The 19,912-nt window shown below is 40.0% G+C and overlaps 1 protein-coding gene and 1 long non-coding RNA gene across 3 annotated transcripts in view; both read left to right on the top strand.

Annotated features, from left to right (window-relative positions):
- ATOSA (atos homolog A) overlaps window positions 1–19,912 on the top strand; it is a 47,919-nt gene that overhangs the window by 12,969 nt on the left and 15,038 nt on the right. For both annotated transcript variants that reach the window (XM_071568458.1, XM_071568457.1), the window contains 2 exons: window positions 18,483–18,667; window positions 19,510–19,712. In XM_071568458.1, coding sequence (XP_071424559.1) covers window positions 18,483–18,667; window positions 19,510–19,712 — 388 coding nt within the window. The remainder of the gene's footprint in view (window positions 1–18,482; window positions 18,668–19,509; window positions 19,713–19,912) is intronic.
- LOC139677960 (uncharacterized) lies at window positions 162–6,339 on the top strand. The gene is made up of 3 exons (XR_011698939.1): window positions 162–271; window positions 2,900–4,438; window positions 5,390–6,339. It is a non-coding gene; the product is annotated as an uncharacterized lncRNA (long non-coding RNA).

Below are 19,912 nucleotides of genomic sequence, written 5' to 3' on the forward strand. Positions count from 1 at the left end.
TTCAGCAGCGCCGCTTCAGCGCCGGTGGTTTCCGCCGACCGTGCCCCCCGCGCGGCTCACCTGCCCTGGGCGGGCGGGCGCGGGGGCCGGGCCGGGCTGTGCCGGGCCGTGCCGAGGGGGCCGGCGCTCGCCCGGCGGGGCCAATCGGCGGCCGGGCCTGTTGCTATGCGCGCCCCTACTCTGCCTCCTTTGTGGAGGATGCCGTGGGCACCCACCCACCCGCGCCGGCGCTGCGGGGCTCGCTGCGGGAGCGCCGGGCCGCGCCGAGAAGGTGTGTAGGGCAGGGAGCCCCGCGGGGGCCCCGGGCCGAGGTGTCACCGAGCCGGGGCCAAGGGGCGGCGCGGGAGGGCACGGGGCAGCGGCGGGGGGAGGCTGGAGGGCCGCGGTGGCACCGGCCCGGACAGGCTTTCCCGGGCGTGGAACAAGTTCAAGCTGTGTAACTGAGAGTAATCGGCTGCTGGTGGTGGTGGTTGTCTGCGAAAGGTGTTTTTAAATCCACCTATACTGTAGTTTGCCTCTCCGTTTGAGTCTGTAAACAGTTCCTTTAGAAACCCAAACCAGACATTCTTCCTTCCCTTCCGTATACTGAGCCTGTGAAAGGCTGGGTTTTGTGAGTTGTGGTGGGTGGTGGTTTTGGTGTTTTGGGTTTTTTCTTCCTTCTTTAACCTCCCTTTACAGAAAAGTAATGGACAGCCTAAAAATTAAATCGATTCGTTCACGACATTGTTCGGGCAAGAGTATTAAATGTCCTGGAACAGGAGGGGAGGACTTTTAAACCCTAGAAGTGAGACTGTGGTTAAGCGTCAGATGTGCTAACAGTTGTAGTTAGCGTAGCCATATGTAACTGTTTGACTCTTCATTGTTATGGAGAAAAAAAACCTCTCCCCCCTCCCAAAAACACCCTGAAGCTTAACTGAGTTTCTTCTGTGCCTCGTTATGTAGGTCAAGTTTCTCTCTCCTCTTTTTTTTTTTCTCCAGCAGGAGGAAACTATTACAGTATTTTGATTTCTGCTAGAAACAATGCATGAAACATTATCAGCCCTTTGCCACTGCTTGTTTGTCTTGGGGCAAATGAGGCTGATGCAAATATGTCAGCTTTGGGGGCAATACAAATATGTATTTTTAATTAGCAGCTTACTGGTTGTTCAACTATATGTTATGTTTAAAGCTTATTGAATAGCATACTGAACTTAATGCAGAATTGAGCATTATCCATTACTTTTTATGCAAACTTGTTATCTAAATATGCGAATGTTGTTTGAATCAGGTACTTGCATATGTTTTCATCCTATGTCTAGGCCTTGTTAATATTCCTCTGAAAAGTACCAGAGCTCTAGTTTAAGTGAGCCTGCTGACATTAGATGTCCACCTCCTGACACAGGAAGAGGAATGATTCCATTATGTTTTGTGTGGACTTTTGGCTTACAATCACTGAGGCATTACTTTATAAAGTAGAAAGGAATTTTTGAGAGGACAAAGTGAAATTTCATTATTGAATATATTAAATTTTAAATATGTCTGCCATTTTACTCTGTGGGAAAAGGCCATGTATTAGGAAAAAGGGAGGCAAACTAAGTTCTTGGCTGAAATTCTGTTAGGCCTTTCAATTTTGACCCTCTCTAATGTTTTATTCTTTAGAGTACCAGAAGACTGTTAAGGCTTAATAACATGACGTACAATGTGGAAATTTGTAAATAGCTGGATTGTGCTGTGTGACACAGTTCAATTCTAAAACCATCAAAAATGTTCTTTTTGTTTTATGTATTCAGAATTCCATAGTAGGATCTGGTGTCCATTTTAAATTGTGCAGTCTTTTACAGAGCTTGAGAGTTGTAATGTCCTCATTTATCCTCCCAAATAAAATTTAAAAACAATTTTACGGGCCTGGCCACTTTCCCAGAAATTTTTTTAGATGGGAAGCATATTGTCTCTTTTGTAACTTTTTTACTTTTGCAGGTTACTGTTTAACCGTTTAAGGGCAGGTGTTGTAAGTGAAGGTTAATAATAGCATTGGAAAAATTACCTGAGGAGCTTCATGCTGCTCCACCGTCGGCAATTTCATCTCTCAGAGCTCCTTGCATTTCTCATGAAGAAGTACGGCCTCTCCCCTGGGTCTGCTAGGCTTGTGCCTTCCCCATCCTGTAAATAACCTGGACCGCACATACAGAAAAAAACCTACTGAAGCTGGCAGTAGCCTCACTAGCTAGGAGGAGGATTTTGGGTGGTCAAACATGTTCTGACAAAGTTCCACAAGATATATTACCCACCACTTAGATGACAATGAATGGTTGGTAACATCAAAGTTTTAGGAGATCAAGTAGCATAAAGAGAAGACAAATACAAAAAGAAACTGCAGTAGAAGAGGTCAGATGTTAGGAAAATAGTTTGCTCTGGGCTTTTTGTTTTGTCTTTTTCTGTATTTCAGATAAAATAATGGTGTTCTTAATCTACATTCCTCACCTGAGGACACTCGTAACAAGTCCTGTGCTTTTTTACCTGTGTGCTTTTTTAATTATCCTCATTGCTAGTTCTGTTCTAGCAGCAGTGCTGCAGAAGTTTCCAGCTTGTAGGTGTGACTTCTAACTGACATAATGTTGTAATAAAATAGAAGTATCAGCTCCTACTTAACCTGCATACCATAATGTTTAATGTGTTGTCCATTAAAATAAAATTATTGAATTCCTGAGTGTTTCTATCTCTTTTCCTTGTGAATACTCTTGAAAAGCTTTATTATTATCAGTGCATTTACACACTCTGGTTTGTTTCTCATTTTCTTATTTTTCAGTTACTCCGGGGGGAAAAAAGAATTGCAGCTCAGTAGCACTAGTAGGTACCTTGTATGTAGGTAGAAAATGTGCTTAACAGTTCTTCCCCATGACTGTATTTATCTTGGGTTTAGGTATGCCATCAGTGTTCACACAGCTTCTTGGAGTTGGACCAAATCTCTTGAGTTGACGTGGTCTGATAGCCAGAAAGCTGCCCTGGATGTAGTTCACCAAGCCTTCACATGTGAAATTGAATATCTGCAGTGGTGAATTTGCCTGAATGTGCTGAAAGGAAAACCTTTTCAGGTACTTTCAGACAGTTCAGTTGCATCATTCTCATGGGACCTCGAAGTAATGACACTGTGTTCTTGTTCTGGGTCTCTAAAGCACTGCATTATATCAGATCATACACGTGTGGTTGGATCTATCAAATCTGTCATCTTTGTAGTCTGAGAAGGCATCTTGGCCAGTGCTGTCTCTGCACCATGTCCTGCTGCACTGAAATCGCTAGTGCACATAACAGGCTGCTGGTCTGCTTGTCATCTGAATGAAAGACCAGCCTGGAAAATCCTTACTTATTTGAATGTGGGAATTAGATTTCTGATGCTCTGCAACTCTTTCCATATTCCCATGTAAGTATGTTTCAAATTTTTCTTTCACTTTAGAAGTTTGGAGCATCTGAGTCTTACTGACTGTACCTGTGAACAGAGTGCTCTTAGCATATGTTAGGGTGTTAAATGACTGAAACAAGCACTTCCTGCTGAAGGCCTCTTGCTTGCTCCTAGTACTCTTTTTTTATTTATTTTTGAAGTAGTTTTAGGGACAGTAAAAGAAACAGTCATGTTGTTCCCTTTTGTCATTGTAAGCCTCCTACTTTCTTCTGAGGGTATGATGAGTGAGAAGCAACAAGACTGGCCTGCATTCCTAGGGCTGGATTCAGAAAGAGTCACTACATTGTTTTAGGTCATGCAGATTTGAATGAAGATATTGAAGTCAAGATAAGGTAAGATATTTTTAACTCCAAAAATTCTAAGCTTGGAAATGCCTAACTAATTTTTGTTTTCTTAATGTATACAGCTAGTAGACAAATATATTTCAGATTCTCTCAGAGGATAAAAGGCAGTGTTTGCTTGATAGCAGCACATAGTTGAGTAGATGCTATTTATGCTCTGAAATAAAATTACAAAACTATTTTCTTTTGCAATGTCAAGAAGATGGGATAAAGAAGATTGAGGGATGCTGTGGAACTTGGGAAGTGGACTATGCTTAAATAGGAGCTATATAGTGCGTCTTAGAATTCAGCCACATCATCTACTGTCTGATGAAATTCTTTCCAAATTGATGTCTAACAATAAAGCTGCTGCTTCTGGAGGTTGATGTCTGCATAAGTGTATTCTTTTTCCTTGGAGAGAAAGGAGAGTATTGGCCAAGTTGAAGCAATGGTAGTCATCCTACCTGAAAGATAACTGAGCCTTCAGATGAATTTCCAGATTAATTAGGAGATTTGCAAAAGGGTTGAACATGGAGAGACTTAAATAGCAAGCACCAGTGCTAACAAGCAAGACTGTTGTTAAATAGTTAATAACAGATGGCTGAACTTCTGATGCAAATGATGAGACAGAACAAGAGAAGTTCTCTGCATCCTGACCCAGCGACTCCTCACTGCTGCCATGGTAACTAATACTTTTTTCTCTTCAGTTTTAGCAAAGTTTATGAAACCGAAGATAACTTGTTGGTTTTATGACTTTAAAATAAATTTTAAAAGGCAAAGCAAACCAGCTGGAGAAGGAGAAAAAGTAAACTAAGAGAAAGTGGATATGAATTCCTAGAGGCCTTGCATATTTCAGTTCCTCTAACATCTTTCTAAATGATGTCTGAAGTACTGTATACTTTAGAATGCCTGGCAGTTAAGCATTAGTATAAATACAAAAGTTTATAATCTGAGCAGATCTCACTGAATCCTTTTCATTTAACTTAACATGAAAATTGTCTACTGCAACTGGAATAGCACTGCAAGGGGGAAAGGGAAGAGGAGGTAGGAAACTCTGTGCATTTTACCTGGGTATGGTACAGAGGGGTATGGAAAAGCCTGTATCTGGTGGGGTGGTTGTGGCTTTTCATCGGACTTGCAGGTGCAGCCAGGAGTTTTGCCCTTTTTACTGAGGTGCTTGCCTTTGGCTGTGTGAGCAGGATGCTAGAAAGACTCTAAGTGCTCAATCTCTCTATTTTTATAGCAAAGATACTCTACAGGTACCTACTATAGATGTAAATTCAAACTAGAAGTGTCAATATCTCTTTTTAGGGTAGGGCACCTGAAGGATTGTAGGTATAGACTAAACTTCCTGGCACTGAAACTGTGGGAGGGCGGGTTTTGATGTAGAAAGTCATGAACAAAACCTATGTATGTTACTGAATACATAAAGCATAAACAACCTGTTGTAAGTCTATTTTATCAATGCTGTTAAGAACTTGTAGTTTCCTCACTGCATTTGTGAGGTGCCTCTATGCTTGTGGTCTTGCACTGCACCAGTAGCTTCTTTATAGAATGAAGTACTTCCCACAGATGTGTCCCAAGCCACTATATTCTCAAACTCTGTTTTCGATGTATTCTATTGCTGTGTTAGATGGATCTGGACTTCTTCAGCCTCCAGGTGTGTAACTCGGTCATAATGGAACTTAAAGGGAAGGGAAACAAATTCCTGAAGATGACTTGTTACTTGCGATACAAATTGAGTCACACTTGGGTATCACATTTTCCTGGGTATTATACAAGCATGGAACAAAAGACTCTCCTCACCTCAGACCTTAGGCAAGTATCAAACATAAAATCAATGGCGTCCAATAGAGGGCTGTGACGAAACAAAGGGATAATACTGATGAAACAGATAAACTGTGCTCCCAGCACACAGGCTAACAAGCCTTTATCACCATAACCCAGAAGCTGGAAAGCAGAGTCATTTTAATCAAGAGTGTTCTTTCCAACTGCAGGACAATGCAGGGTGAGTAAGTACTAGTGATTAAAGTAATCAGAGGCCAGTTTACTGCAGTAATGAGTTGGTGACAACAGGAATGGTGGTAAGCCATGGAGAATATCGAAAGCAAAAAAAAAGAGACAAAAAAGACAACAGGAAAATATGGTTTCCTGTTAGACACCAACCAGACGAACCTTCCTTACAAGGCAGGATGGTAGTGAGGCATTATCTTGTCTGTGTTTTTTTTACACTTGTTTTTGGTGATGAATTCCATGAGAAATCCTGCGGGCACTGCTGGCGCTTCCTGAGCAGGCAGATAAAGCACTGCCATCTGTTAGCCCAAGCCTGGGTGACATTCACATGGGCTATGTCCGGCCCAGAGGTCCCCACTGGCAGGGCTTCTTTCCAGTTTCATCACAGCTAGGACTGTGAAGAATTTATCTCTGAGGGAAATCTTTGGATTTCAGACAGTGTTTTTCCATAGTCAAGAGGGAAACAAACTTATGCTGAAAGCAATTCTCTAAATGCTATTTCCTAGGGATCCAGCCCAGTAAGAAGGGTGTAGTGAACTCAGTTTCCATGTTTTTCTGGGTTTAAAGAGAGCAGGTTACTTGTTGTCTGGATTTCCATGCTGTATTCTTATCCTTTCAAGATCAGCCACTAATTCAGATGGTAAGAATAAAATGTTCTGTGCTAAAAATTTCTCAGATGTGTTTTTTATTAGTTCTTGCAGATAAATGATTGCAAAAAGCCAGTTGTTTACAGTAATAGCCAATGTAGTCATGTATTTCTAAATGGAAATTTAAAATATTTTTGACTGTAATCTTCTGTGCTTACTGCTTTATGTCTTAAGAAAATATTGTCTTCCTCCAACAAAATTATTTCTTGCTGTCATTTGATAGTAACAAAATCTATTTTCTTTCTTGATTTCTGTTAGAAAATCTCTCTAATGTTTTTGGTAATGAGAAGGTTGACAAAATAAGTAGGGGTATCATACTTAGGGATTCTGGAGTGTTTGTGAGGGGGTTTTATTTTTTTTAATCTAATGCTTAACTTGAGCATTCACAATAATTTAATGAATCTATTAACCTTGACAAGTGAGCAAATCCTAATGTTGCCTGAACTATGCTAGTAGCTGATGTGTAGCAGATAGTGACTTCTTGACATATCTGAGCTAAAGTCAGCTTGAAGCAATTTTCCTTGAAAGAAAGTAATTCTGACATCTTCTGATTGAAGTTTCATTGAATATTTACCTTGGACATTATTACTGTTTTGGCTGGTCCCAAGTTCAGCTCCCCCCCCATCCCTTCTGTGTACTTTTAGTTAAATATATATTTGCAAATTATCAAGGAGGAACTAAAGTTAGGTTTTATTTGTTTATCTGTCTTTGTTATGTCAGTTGTTTTTGTACAGATACAAAAGAGGCTGGGGAGAGCCTTGAGCTTTGACTGGATAAAAACTGTTGTTTTTCATAGGCTGCTTGTGTACACTATTTTTAGTGCAGTGTTTTGTTTTTCCTTATAATTTATTGCTCTGTCTCTTGGCTCGCGGGTCACCTGATTTTAGAGCACATGAAAATAGGGTTTGGATCCTTTACTGTTCTATAAACTGATAGTTTATCTTGAGGAGCAGGATGCTGCTGCTGCTGGTGAGATTGGGTTGGAGGTGATCGTGGAGGGGTGAGCCCTGTCCCCTCGGTTCTCTGGAAAGTATGTTCTAAGAATACGCCGTACAGGGTGTTACAAAACACACGTGCAGCCAATGAACTTGGAGCAGAGGCCAGGGATGGTGGGTGACTCGAGGTCAGCACTGTGCAGGGAGACTTTTGCCTGCTGGCCCCACCGTGCCTGCCTTCGCTCCGTGCCAGCAGCAGCGCAGTCATCCGTGAACTCACTTTTTCCCTTGAAGGGAGAATTGTTTGGAGCAGATACATTGTGAATACACATTATTATTCTTGCTCTTGTAGTGTTAATTTTGGCACTTCGTACGGGTGTCTTGCATCTAGGGTTGTGATGAACTAGTTTTGTTCCGTGAGGTGCCTGGTGGCTGGATGTTTCTGGTGCTTTCAAAGCTGCAAAGCAAGCCTGGCAGGATGGTTGAATGAAGGAGAGAAGGAAAACAGACACTTAAATTTTGTAAGCAAGCAAGTATGCTATTTGAAATTTCAGTATTCAAGTGGGCCCAATTTTTAAAAAGGTGGTTTCCAAGATACATATATGTGTGGAGGGAAAACCTAACAAGGTCCAGTGCTCCAGAGTTTCATTAGTCTGATTGTTTTGGTTTTTTTAAATCTTAAAGTAAATCTGACCTGTAACAAGATAAATGTTACTCAGCTGGATCCTGTCAATTCTTCAAATGGCATGAAAACAGAGGTAAAAACCTACATATGTCAAGGGATTCAGTACTTGCACAGATGAAATAGGTCTAGGCATGTAAAATGACTATTTTGATGATTTGGATTAAACTAAGTGTTCATTACTGCCCAGGCAGTTGCAGATTTTTAATTCCTGGCCCATGAGGTCTTTCAGCCTTGTGGAAAACTGCACACACTGTCATCCTTTCTAGAATTTAAAAATAAATCAACCTTCATTTATCTGGATCAGGGCCATTGGCTGACCTGGGTAACAGTGCTGGCATTCATTCATAGCTTTATAGTTTTTACAGGTTCCTCAAAGACAACAGAATATTTGAGTGTTGTGTGTCCTTGAGGGAGAGGGGCTGCTTTTTGAGTGGGTGCAGAGCTTATTGTTGCACTGGTAAGTTGCTGATAGCACCTCTTTTGCTCTCTTACCAAATTTGTAATGCAAGTAATAAAACCAAAACTTTTTTAAAATGTGCCATGTAGATGATGATCAAAATTCTTGCCCCTGAAGAAATTACATACTAATCATGTATGGGAGAGTTGTGTGTCTGGGTTGTTTGGGTTTTTTAATAGTCTTTTAATACAGTAGACTACTTTCATCAAAAATTGGACAAGGTCACAGGTGTTGGGGTTTCTTTTCAAAAACATTTAGACTTCTCCCCACCCTTGTCCCACAGTCTTCTCTGGGTTACTGTTGTTTGGTTGTGTTTTGTTTTGTTTTTAATTTTTTTTGTAACCACAGTAAACCTGAGAAATTGCAATATCTATTAAAAATAGATACTGATAGGTATCTTTGAGGAGATTTTCAATATACAAGAGGTTCCTCAGTAGTATAGTTTTTAAAAACCATTGGTTGGGCCTGTGGGCACCTGACCATAGCAGGAAAATGAGAATGTTGGACTATTGCTCTTGAAAGTTTTTGTAATGTGTGGAAGGCTGAGTGTTTTGGTACTGATAAAAAACCTCATTTGCCTTGACAACAATATTATGTTGAAGGCTGAGTGCTTAGGGAAAGGTTTCTAGTAATGGGCGATCCTGTAAGTCAACATGGTACTTTTTTTAGGGGGTTTCCTTGACTCCAGTGGCTATGGCATCCCTGCTGATTCCACCCAAAAATGAGTCAATGCTCTCACATAGCACTTTTCAAATTCCCTCTGGTTTATTTTCCAAGAAGTCCATCTGTGGTTTGAAGCAAAGGGCACATGATGTAACAGTTACTTTTCTTGCAAGGAAGAAGAATACCAATTTGTGCCTGGTGGTTGTAAACCAGAGTGGAACCTGTGCACACACAGGTTTCTCAGCCAGTTTTTTGCGCTCCCATTGCAATTTTGTCAGGCCCTTAATGACCTTTCCAAATCATTTGCTCAAAATCCTTTTGACAGTGAAGTCTACTTTACATTGCTCCTCAGAAGTATTTTATCAGTATTAATGGAAAAATAAGCACAGGAACACTTGAAAGTATATTGCCAAAGTTTCTGGGCACAATAAATATTTAAGGTGATGAGATAAAGCATGAAATACCCGAATGAGAAAAACGAAATTTTAGAAACCAGCATTTTTTGCCAAGTATAACCCAACATCCCTATGAATGCTCTTCCAAAGGGAAGAAAATAAGCTACAGGGGGTTAAACTGAGTAACACTTCAGCAAAAATCTGGTCAGCAAAAGATGTTGTGTTTTAAGTAGAGGGCTGCTGTTGTAAGCATTGGAATACCTACTGTAGGATTTTTCAATAGGCCTGTGTTGTTTTCTGGTAACATCTGAAAATGATTTATTATCACAAATTAACTGTTTTCCATTTTTAAACCAATCTCTGTGCAAAATATTACAGAAATCCATGAATAGTTGGATCTTTGTCAAGCTGGATTTTTAAACAAATTAAAGCAGAAACTTATGTCTGTCATCTTGAATTGTGTTGTGTTTAAGGCCTCAAGTAAAATTTCTGGCAGATCCTTTTATTTGTGTATTACAAAACATGATCACAGCTGGAATTCAATGTGGAACTGCCATCAACCTGTTTAATGGGAGGGATGTCTTCCAAATGGAGTTACACTTCCTAAGGCCATGCTGCAACTGTCACATGGATGATATGCCTTCAGAAAGAGATGAGGCTTAGTTGAATACTTGTGCTTTTTGATTGTTAATTCACGTTCAGTTTCCTTTGAAAAGAAAACGGCAGGTATGGAGCCACGGCAGTATATTTGCAGCAACCAAAGTTGAGTAAGTTGATGAAAGCCTCCAGGCTGTATCCTTAGCCATCTAGTTGTTGCTGAGCTCATTCTTGAGTTAATGAGTAGCCATAGTGAAGATGGTAATTGTTCTCATCTTCAAAGTTCCCTTGGCTGGGGAAGCCTTGATGAAAGTCATCAACATCAGTGAAGGAAGTGTGGAAAAAAATAACCAAACATATATCTAGAAATTTCATAGTGAAAAATCTCTATTATTATAAAAGTTTGTAGTTGTTTTCCCAGAAAACACCTTAGGAAGAAATTCTGATTTATTCTTTAAGCTTAAGTGTTCTCTGTTTTCTGTTCCAGGATGATATTTAACTTGTTGAGCTCCCCAAACCAAGCACGTTGGATGCAGTTTTGCACTGTGGTGCCAGTGCTTGGGAAGCTGGACTAGGGCTGAGCCCCACGCTGCCCTTGCTCCCTCCTCTGAACTAGGGTGGGACTGAAAACAGAAGCATTGCAGTAATTTGGTTTCAATATAATTCTGCAAAATTTATATCAGCCTATTTACATGAGTGGTAAATCACTATATTGCTGGTGAATGAAGGCTAACTATAAACCCTTTATTCCCTTCCAATTACAGTTGAGTGTCTATTCTGTACTTAGAGCCACATACTAATTCAAAAAGAGTTGTTTTTTCTAATTGTTTTCTTCTAGAAATTAACAAATATCTGAAAAATAGTTTTGAGTTGCAGAATTAAAAATCCTGTTACTTTGTTGGGATTTAATTTTTTTTTTATTTGGATAGGTTTATCAAGTCATACAGTTTGTTAAAGCACTATCTAATTTAGGCAGAGCATCAGCTAAATAAGGGAAAATGCAAAAAGCTAGAGAAGAATTAATGGAAATTTCTTTTTCTACTCCTGATAGGTGTTTCTGTTTTGTTAGAGTGTAACTTCAGAGTTTTTTGTGTAGTCACATTTAACATAATCACTGGGTAGGAAACTGTAATGTAAAGGAAAACAGAAATTGGTTAAATAAGGGCATTAGCTGAGCCAAGTCCTTTTTGCTTTCAGGACCTGTCCAGTTACAGCATGTTGGTACAAGTATAACCTTCAGTTTAGGGATCAGCAAAAAGCAAATGTTCTGTGCCCCCAGCTAGCTTCTATTTAAAATGCTAAACACTGCAGCACTGATGACCTTACAGCTTTATACCAACATTTCAGAACTTAGATACCCCTGTCAGTATACAGTGGGACAGTTGTATTTTAGAATATACATGTTCTCTTCTGGCTTTTGGTGAACTGAGGTTAGAAATAAGCCTCTGAGTTCATGTTTTCAGGTATTGTTTTCCTTGTACTAAATACAAATGTTGAAATTGTAATGATTGACCTACTTTACAATTTGTGATTCTTATGTACTCCTTTATCCAGTTAGGAGAAAATAAAACCAGTTTTCCTGATCAAAATGCAAATATTGGATCTAGAATCTGGTTTCATGCCAAAAAAATCAAAAGAAGCACGTTAAACTGTTGTTGCTTAGGTAAAAATAGAAAGCTACAGTTGGAAGAAGAGAAGTGACTCAGTAAGCAGTATGGTGATGGCAAAATAGGATGTCAGCCAAAACGCAGGAAGCAAGATGGGAACACCCAGATCAGTTTAACAGTCTGCATTTGACACTCTCGGAGAGCAGTTGTTTCTGAGATGACTGCAGAAAATTTAAGTTTTAAATGAATTTAACTGGATTTTATTTCTCTACTTAAGCTGTTTGAACTTGAATATGTTTTAGTAAAATGTGAATTGTACTTTGTTTTTCCCCCCAGCCCAGTTTTAAGACCAGTCTCTTTATTTACAGTAAAGCTGCCTCGAGATTAGCTCTGGATGCTGTGAGAGTCATCCAGCAGCGGCAGAGGCAGCGATTCACACGTACCAGGGCAATTACTGCAGCACTGCACCTGATTGATTTTTAGTGCTCTGGAGCTCTAGAGTAACTTCATCAGCTGCCACATAGCTGCGTGTTGATTTTAAAAATCCCTCCTTACTTATAAGATGGTATGCTTTGGTTTGTTTTTCTAGTTACAAACTAGCATAACAGTGCAAAAGCAGGTGAATGTCTTCCAGTTCTACCTGACAATAAGTAGATCCAGCAACTTTTTACAGCATGTATTTTTAGTTTCTTTGAATAGCAGGTGTGCATCTGTTCTAATACAGGTTCCTATGCTGCCATTTTCCACCTACAGCTGAACTGCTTTGATAATCAGGTAGTGGTTCAGTTTGGTACCCTGAAAAAGTAAGGAGACAGTAACAGTAAGATGAAGCACTGTGCTGCTCTCCTCGTATTTTCACAATGACAGTCTCTGAGGTCAAAGATCTTTAGCCATAAGAATGTAAGACAGTTTTCAAGGTGGGTAAAAAAAATCTGTATAGGATTGTTCCTAAGTTAAGGTGAGTAACCTGTTCATTTCATTAGAGTTCATTGCTTGAGTTTAACTAGCTAATAGCTTGTTTCTTGAAACAGGTAGGCCATCTCAGGACTTTAACTCTTGATAGCTTAAATTATACCTAAACTGTTAATATTGCAAAGCTTTTGAAGCGTGTGACTTCAGATATAATTATGGGTTTGTAGTATTCAGACACAACATGACTGCTCATTTAGAGAATCATGAATTTGGGGGATTCAAGGGCAACTTTCTTTTGAAGTGAAGCACAACATGGAATTAGTTAACCAAAGCATCCGTAGGTGTTTCTAATTCCAGAAGAGAAGTTGTTAGTCAAACGTTTACATTGTGTTTCATTTCCTTTATAGTAGTTTCTTGAATCCCTGCCTTACTGTTAAAATGTGGAACTACCTTTAACCTATTTCTTGGAATAGTGAGGTACTAAAAGTTATTCAGAGTTGACTGTTTTGAGGGGAGAGCTTTTGCTGCAATTTTTTCAATAGAGAGCAGTGCCTTTGCTGGGAGGTGGTGGGTTCTGGACACTGACAGCCCTTTTCCTCCAGTGCACCTGACCCTGCCTCTCCTGCCATAGGACCCTTGGACTGAAGTGTATCCTTATGGCCTGCCTGTACTGAAACTACAAAAAATAAGATGCAAGTACTTAAGCCATGCTTTTAGCCCTTCAAAAAGGCAACAGAGAGCAGATGTAGGAGACCATTCCACAGTGCCCACTGGACAGCTGGGGTAGGGCAGGAGCATGGCTTGCACCAGCTAGGAGTCCCAACAGCCTACACCAAGCACTCTGTATTTTGTTTAGTCTTTTGCTTCTAAGAAGTGAAATAGAAATATGATTACTTTAAATTGGTGGCCTTCAAAACTCACTATGGATGCCTAAAGATTTTCCAGGGAAAGTTTGGACTGTTGCAGAGCATATTCAAAGAAAATTGTTTTTTCATGAACTCTTGAAGAAAGTAGCCTTCAACTGGTGAAATTAATGGATACTTTAAGCTGAAAAAAAATGTGTCTTTCTGAGAAGAGGATGAGCTTGGTAGATGTAGTGAGCTGTGCAGTATGAATGATTCTGGGACAATAAAATAAGCATGGGCTGTTGTACCACTGCCTGGTCATGGCACAGGGCAGGGGAGGCTCTGCTGGGGCCGTTCAGTGCCTTGCTGTCCCCAGGCAGGACAGGGCAGCAGCTTCCAAATGTGTCTTCTGCTGGCACCTGGAGCACAATGGGTTATGTGCCCAAATGTTTTTGTTTCCTGCCTAAGCCTAGAAAATAGATTAAATGCTCTTCTCATACACATATTTCAGGAAAGCATTTTTTGTAATTACTACAGAAAATGCTGTGATAGGAAAGGGAAGGGAGTTGGTCTGCACAAGTGTGACCTAGTTGGGAAAGGAGTCAGCTGGGCATAACTGGATTAACTGATGTTTTGGGAGAGTCCTTGGGTTACAGTTAAGTGGATTTGTGAGTCCCTACTACCACATAACTAACTTTAATTGATGTTTCAGGATGTGAGCTAATTCAGTTTTTTTGTGGGGGGAGAGGGTGGTGAATTGTGAGTATTCTTTATTCCAGTGCTCATGTACCTGTGTGTAGTGGATGGTAGAGGACAGGAATTTGAAGACTCACTTTGACATCTCTGGTTCAATGGGCTTTTCTATCTGCCCAGAAGGTGTAGAAAATCAGTCTGTTGAGGTTGGTATGTAAGGAGGCAAGGGAAGGCAAAATGATGTGCCTTCAGGTTTCAGTTCTCCATTATTCTACACTTTGATCTGTGCATAGTAGCTTCAGTCTAAATTTATAGTTTTTTCTTTTTCCTCCTAGAGTACTCTTGACATTTGCTGCTATCTCTTATGACCAACAAGTCAATAAACTTTAGTTTCAATGTATTGATTAAAGTGGTGTAGTGCCTTCTTACTTTAATTCCTATGTACCTGTGCCTACTAACTGGATTTTTTTCTGTTTTAAGGGAGATAAACCCCAGACACTGCTAGGATGCACATTTTATGCTATATACTTGCATGTTTCATTGCTAGAGATGAAGCAGAATAATAATAATTTTATAGGCAGGTTATAGGATTGAGGTTATTGTATATGCAGTATATGATATATCTTAGGGCTAATTTATACACAAAACCAAACAGTTACAGCACACACAGAGTAAGACTTTTTAAACTAAACACTGAGCTTACTGTTTCTCTAAATGCCTTTCCACTCTTTTCCTCAATTACATCAACTTGCATCATTGGTGTCTGTTGTATAGGAACAATTAAAAGCAAATTTTATCTGTTTGCATAAAATAATATGGTGTATGTAATCTGAATCTTGAGCCATGATCATTTCAGATTTATGAACCTTGCTTTATTCACTAGATCTTGCTTATTTAGTATTCACTGGATCTTGCATTGGACACGCTTAAACTGTCTATGGCTTGTTGTATCGACTTGTGATATGTATCTGTGAAGACACTGAGCACTTTAAGTATGCAATGTAAGCTTCAGTATCAGATGATTTTTAATGCAAAAAGGGGTGGATTTTTTACCTAAATCTGCCCTGCTCAGCAGAAGCACTCAGGCCATAGGATTTACCTTTAATTTGCGTCACGTCCAGGGATTTTGATAACCTATGGACTATCTTTTTCAAAAGATAGTTAAATAATAGAAGGTCTACTGCTTCCCATGGTAAACTGCTAATACTAGTTAAAGAGCGTGTCTATTCTACTGTTACTTGCCTTTTAAAATTCTGTAGTGTAAATTTTCAGGTATCACATATTACTGTGCACATGCTGACCTTGATTACGCTGTATACTTTTTTCTTAAAAACCATAGGTGTTTTTACATTGTCCTAGTTCAGCAGCTGGGACCAGTTTATCACTGTGTGGGTGTGACCAAAACTGTGTCATCCTCTATGCAATTTCTCATGAACTGTTAACAATGGACCATTTGCAGCAGCTGCCCAGGGCGCACCCAACCCTTCAGGCTATAAGCTGGGTGTTAAGAAGCCTGTGAGAGAGGAGCTATGACAACTCCCCTCCAGGAACTTGTTAGCACCTTCACACCCAGCCTGAGGGGTCATGTCTGCAAAGGGGCCATCAACAATTCCATGACTCAGAGTCAGATCACCCATTGTGGAACTCCCCACCCTGGGGGAGGTACTGGGTGTTCCCACCTGAACCTGAGGGCTTGGGGACTTCTGGTACCACTCATTGGATCCAGAGGAGGATCAGAACCTCACCAGGACTGCAGTGACCATCATCTGCACCAACAGGTTTTCCCCTTCCTTTTACTTTGGACTCAGGGGAACCATGTGGGTCTCAGCACAGGGGCTAACAAACACCATTCTGTTTGTGCCCCAGGGTGCTGGGTTATACTTCTGGGTTTTGTGGGTTAAAACCAATTTCTATTTGTATCATTGCATTTATTGTTATATTTTTATTAAATTGTAACTCTGATTTATAATCTCTTTTGTGTTGGGTTCATTTCTCCTGCCGGTTTATCATTAAAGCAGCACCTACATATTTTAACTAAAAAGAACTCTAGTTGCACAGTTTTTTAAGGATGAATTAGCTTTGTTTAGTCTGTTAAGCATGAGACAATTCTTGTTTAATTAATTTTACTCCTGTTCAACACTTTCTAGATTTGTTGAAATTCCATGTCAGAGTAAGCAAAATACTCCAGTAGTGATCTTTCCTGCTGTGGTTTTCTTGAAATTAGCATGGCCTGTGGACATACAAAGATGAGCTTAGCAGCGAGATAATGCTTCAACTTTTTTTTTCTATTGTATATACAAATCCTTTTCAGAGTCTTCCCATATTCCATTTTCCTGTTCCCAAGTATGACTTGCTTGTTGTTCACCAGACTTTCAGCTGGAAAAAAAAATTTGCAGATGCCTAATTTTGTAGGTGACTCATATCACTACCTAAGTGTCTGGTCTTCTCTGTTATTTGCCATTCCTTTAATCTTTCATGCACCCTTTATTAGTCATTTTCTGCCATCTGTCAGAGAAATGACCATTTTAACTTATGCCAGATGAATTATTGTCCACATGCCTTATGGGGCCCTCCAGAGTAATTAATCTGTCCTCTGCCTTTTCTTCTGCCCGAAAGCAGGCAGTGGCCGGATGAATGATCCTGGAAGCACCCTGTTCTTCAGCACCTGGCACCTTTTCATGGATGTGTGGGTGCAGATGTGGCATGTGCAGTGTGGGTCAGGAGTGCCCTACTCTTGGCTGCATCCAATTATAAACTGTCCTTGCCACCCAGAGCACCTCTGTAACTGCATTCCTGTAAAAAATGGGGTAAAAAAAGAATCAATAAAGATGAGGGCTCCTGTGCAATGAACAGAGTTCCTTGGCAGTGGGCTGATTTCTCTTAATTTACTTTATGTAGATCCCTCAAAATAGGCTGTAAGCCCTGGGGTCCATGGCGTGCAAGCCCGGGCTAGGCAAATATGTACATGCAAGAGCTACTTTTACACACTTTATGATTTGCATATGCAGATAATTGCATATTTAATTGGAGCTTCTGTTTCATGTGTCCATTCTTATATGCATCTCTGAAGTCTGCCTTGTAATGTTTGTCAAATGCTCTGCTATTCGGGAACGAAGGCAAAAAACACTTCTGAAAGGTATTTTGTGCAAAGCAGTTGAAACATGAATAGAAATTAACTCTGTCCCTGTGGCAGTTTTGTTTTGGTGGATGACAGAGGACATTTAAGCTGAAGTTGTGAAGGTGTCATGTGCTTTTGTTCCCCTAAAGCATAAAAATAAAGGTAAAGAACTGCTGGCAGCCTTGCCTCTGTCTGCATTTCTTTGCTCCTCTTATAATAGACTTGAAAGTTAATGTATTTTAGCTTTCTTGAAAAAGAGAGTTTTCTGTAACCTCTTTAGTAATGAAATAATTTTGATGCTTGAAGTGTTTTGAAGCAGAGAGGGGAACAACATGATCTGGTTGTACTTGAATCTGTTTGAATGATATGTGACATCCTCGTGATAGAGAGGAGGAGGAGAAAGATGTTCTACAAAACACCATAAAATGGTTCGTCCCAACTCTGCAGGAACTGAGTGTGCTGGGGCTCTTCATGAAGAGCGCAACGCCAGCTGCTGCTTTGTCTACAGAGACTTGTTGAGTTTTAATTCTTTGCACAAGTTTAGACTGACCGTGGTACAAAACAATGAATATTCTGTATGTTTCTTGGGAACATTTCCTATGTGTTAATGGTAGCTAAGAATGGATCTCTGAAGTAAGCCTTGCTCTCAGCAGGAGCGAATTAACAATAAAAATCTTAAAGAACACAATGTCCCACTTCTTCTCTAATAGAAGTAAATATTTCTTTTTCTCCTTCTTCAATTTTTAATCTATGATATATTGTGGCTTCTCTTTCCGTCTGTCATGTGATACTAGTCAGATGTCTCCCACTGGAGCCCAGGAAAGCTTTTTTCTTCTAGAGAAGCTGTAGAAACACAAACAGTTGTTTCTCAGCACTCCTGAAATCTGGTGCATTGACCAGTTACTGCATGAAGCTTTCTATAAAAGAGTATTTCTGATTTTGTCTTCTTGTAGTGACAATGTTAGGAGATGAAGAAAGTTGTTTTGTGGTAGAGTGGGGAGTGATGGGCTTTATGGGGAGTGCAGCCAGTCTGATGCAATGATCCATTTCCCTCTCTCTCATTTCAAGTGTAAATTGAAACAAGCTGCAGGGTCAGCCAACAGTTTGAAAGCTTGTTATGCAGCAGATGTCATTAATTTTTGTCTTTTTGAAATGGCAGATACTTTGGATGAATACTTTGAGTATGAAGCTGAGGAGTTCCTGGTGTCCTTGGCCTTGTTGATCACAGAAGGTCGGACACCAGAGTATTCCATCAAGGGCAGAACAGAGGGGTTTCACTGCCCACCAGCACAGTCGAGTCAGCCACCAACAACTAAGCATGAATGCAGCGACAAACTGGCTCAGGTATGGTGGTACTCCTTTCAAGTGTCCTGGTGTGCATCCTTGCTACCATGATTAAAGTCAGCCAGAACCCCAAAGTGAATTCACAGTTAAGCATGAGTAACAACTGCTTTCTGTCAGTCCTGCATTTCAATGAGTATGTAATTCAGTATCCTACTAATAATAGATCTGTCCTTAAAATGAGAGATCATTAAGCCTTTTATCCTTGAACGTGAAATTCTGCATGACTACCTGAATGCAGTACCTATTTGAGTCTTTATTATGCAAATGACAAGTGCTATACTTGACATTCTTGGTCTGGAGTTTCTTTGGAGAAAATGAAGGCTGACTTGCCGAACTTTTTGCTTTTCTAGGTATTCTTGAAAAGTTAGTGATCCAAAAAACACAAGCACATCAAATCTAGCCAGTGTGTTTGGAAGTAAGGTTGGAGCATCCCATCTCTCAAGTAGAAGTTCTTAAGTACTGTGGGAATTTAAGTTATGTTCATGCAGAAGTTAGCCTGCTCCAAGACACAGAATTTGTAAAGGTACTGCCTGAATGTGTCTATCCAAGAGGATGCCATGTGGAGAGAGAACTACAAGGTAGCAAAGTGTAGTGGTTGAGTAAATGTATTTTTATGTGCATTTTGAATTTTCTACAGAAGTTATTTAAATGGCAACCATAAAGGATTTGTTAATTATTTTTCATTTAATAGCTCTGAAATCCTATCTCTGATTTGATGAAGCCTGATTCGCACAATTCAACCCTTATCCTTTTCTAGTACTTTGGAATATGCTTTTAAATCAGATTCAAAGCTGGCTAGTATTTTTATTGCTTGTGTATGTTGACATTCTTCTTTCCCTCAGTGTCGTCAGGCCAGGCGAACCAGATCAGAGGTTATGCTACTGTGGAAGAACAATATTCCAATCATGGTAGAAGTGATGCTACTTCCAGACTGTTGCTATAGTGATGAAGGGCCCACCACTGAAGGGAATGATTTGAATGATCCTGCAATCAAACAAGACGCATTGTTGTTAGAAAGGTGGATTTTGGAGCCAGTTCCTCGACAGTAAGTTGGATATTAGGATTAGCTGATAGTTGCAAGAATCTAGTCATATTAAAATCCTTAAAGTAATCGGTTAGTGGTTTTGAACTGGCCCTTTGCCATGAGGACTGATCTAAGAAAACCACTGTTTACTAGTGAAATCTAAACACTTCGATTTTAGTCTTCCTGTACTCAAACTTTCTGCAGTGCGCATTGTGCAATGC

Source organism: Pithys albifrons, chromosome 13, assembly GCF_047495875.1.
Source record: "Pithys albifrons albifrons isolate INPA30051 chromosome 13, PitAlb_v1, whole genome shotgun sequence".
In the NCBI taxonomy this organism is placed as follows: Eukaryota; Metazoa; Chordata; class Aves; order Passeriformes; family Thamnophilidae; genus Pithys; species Pithys albifrons.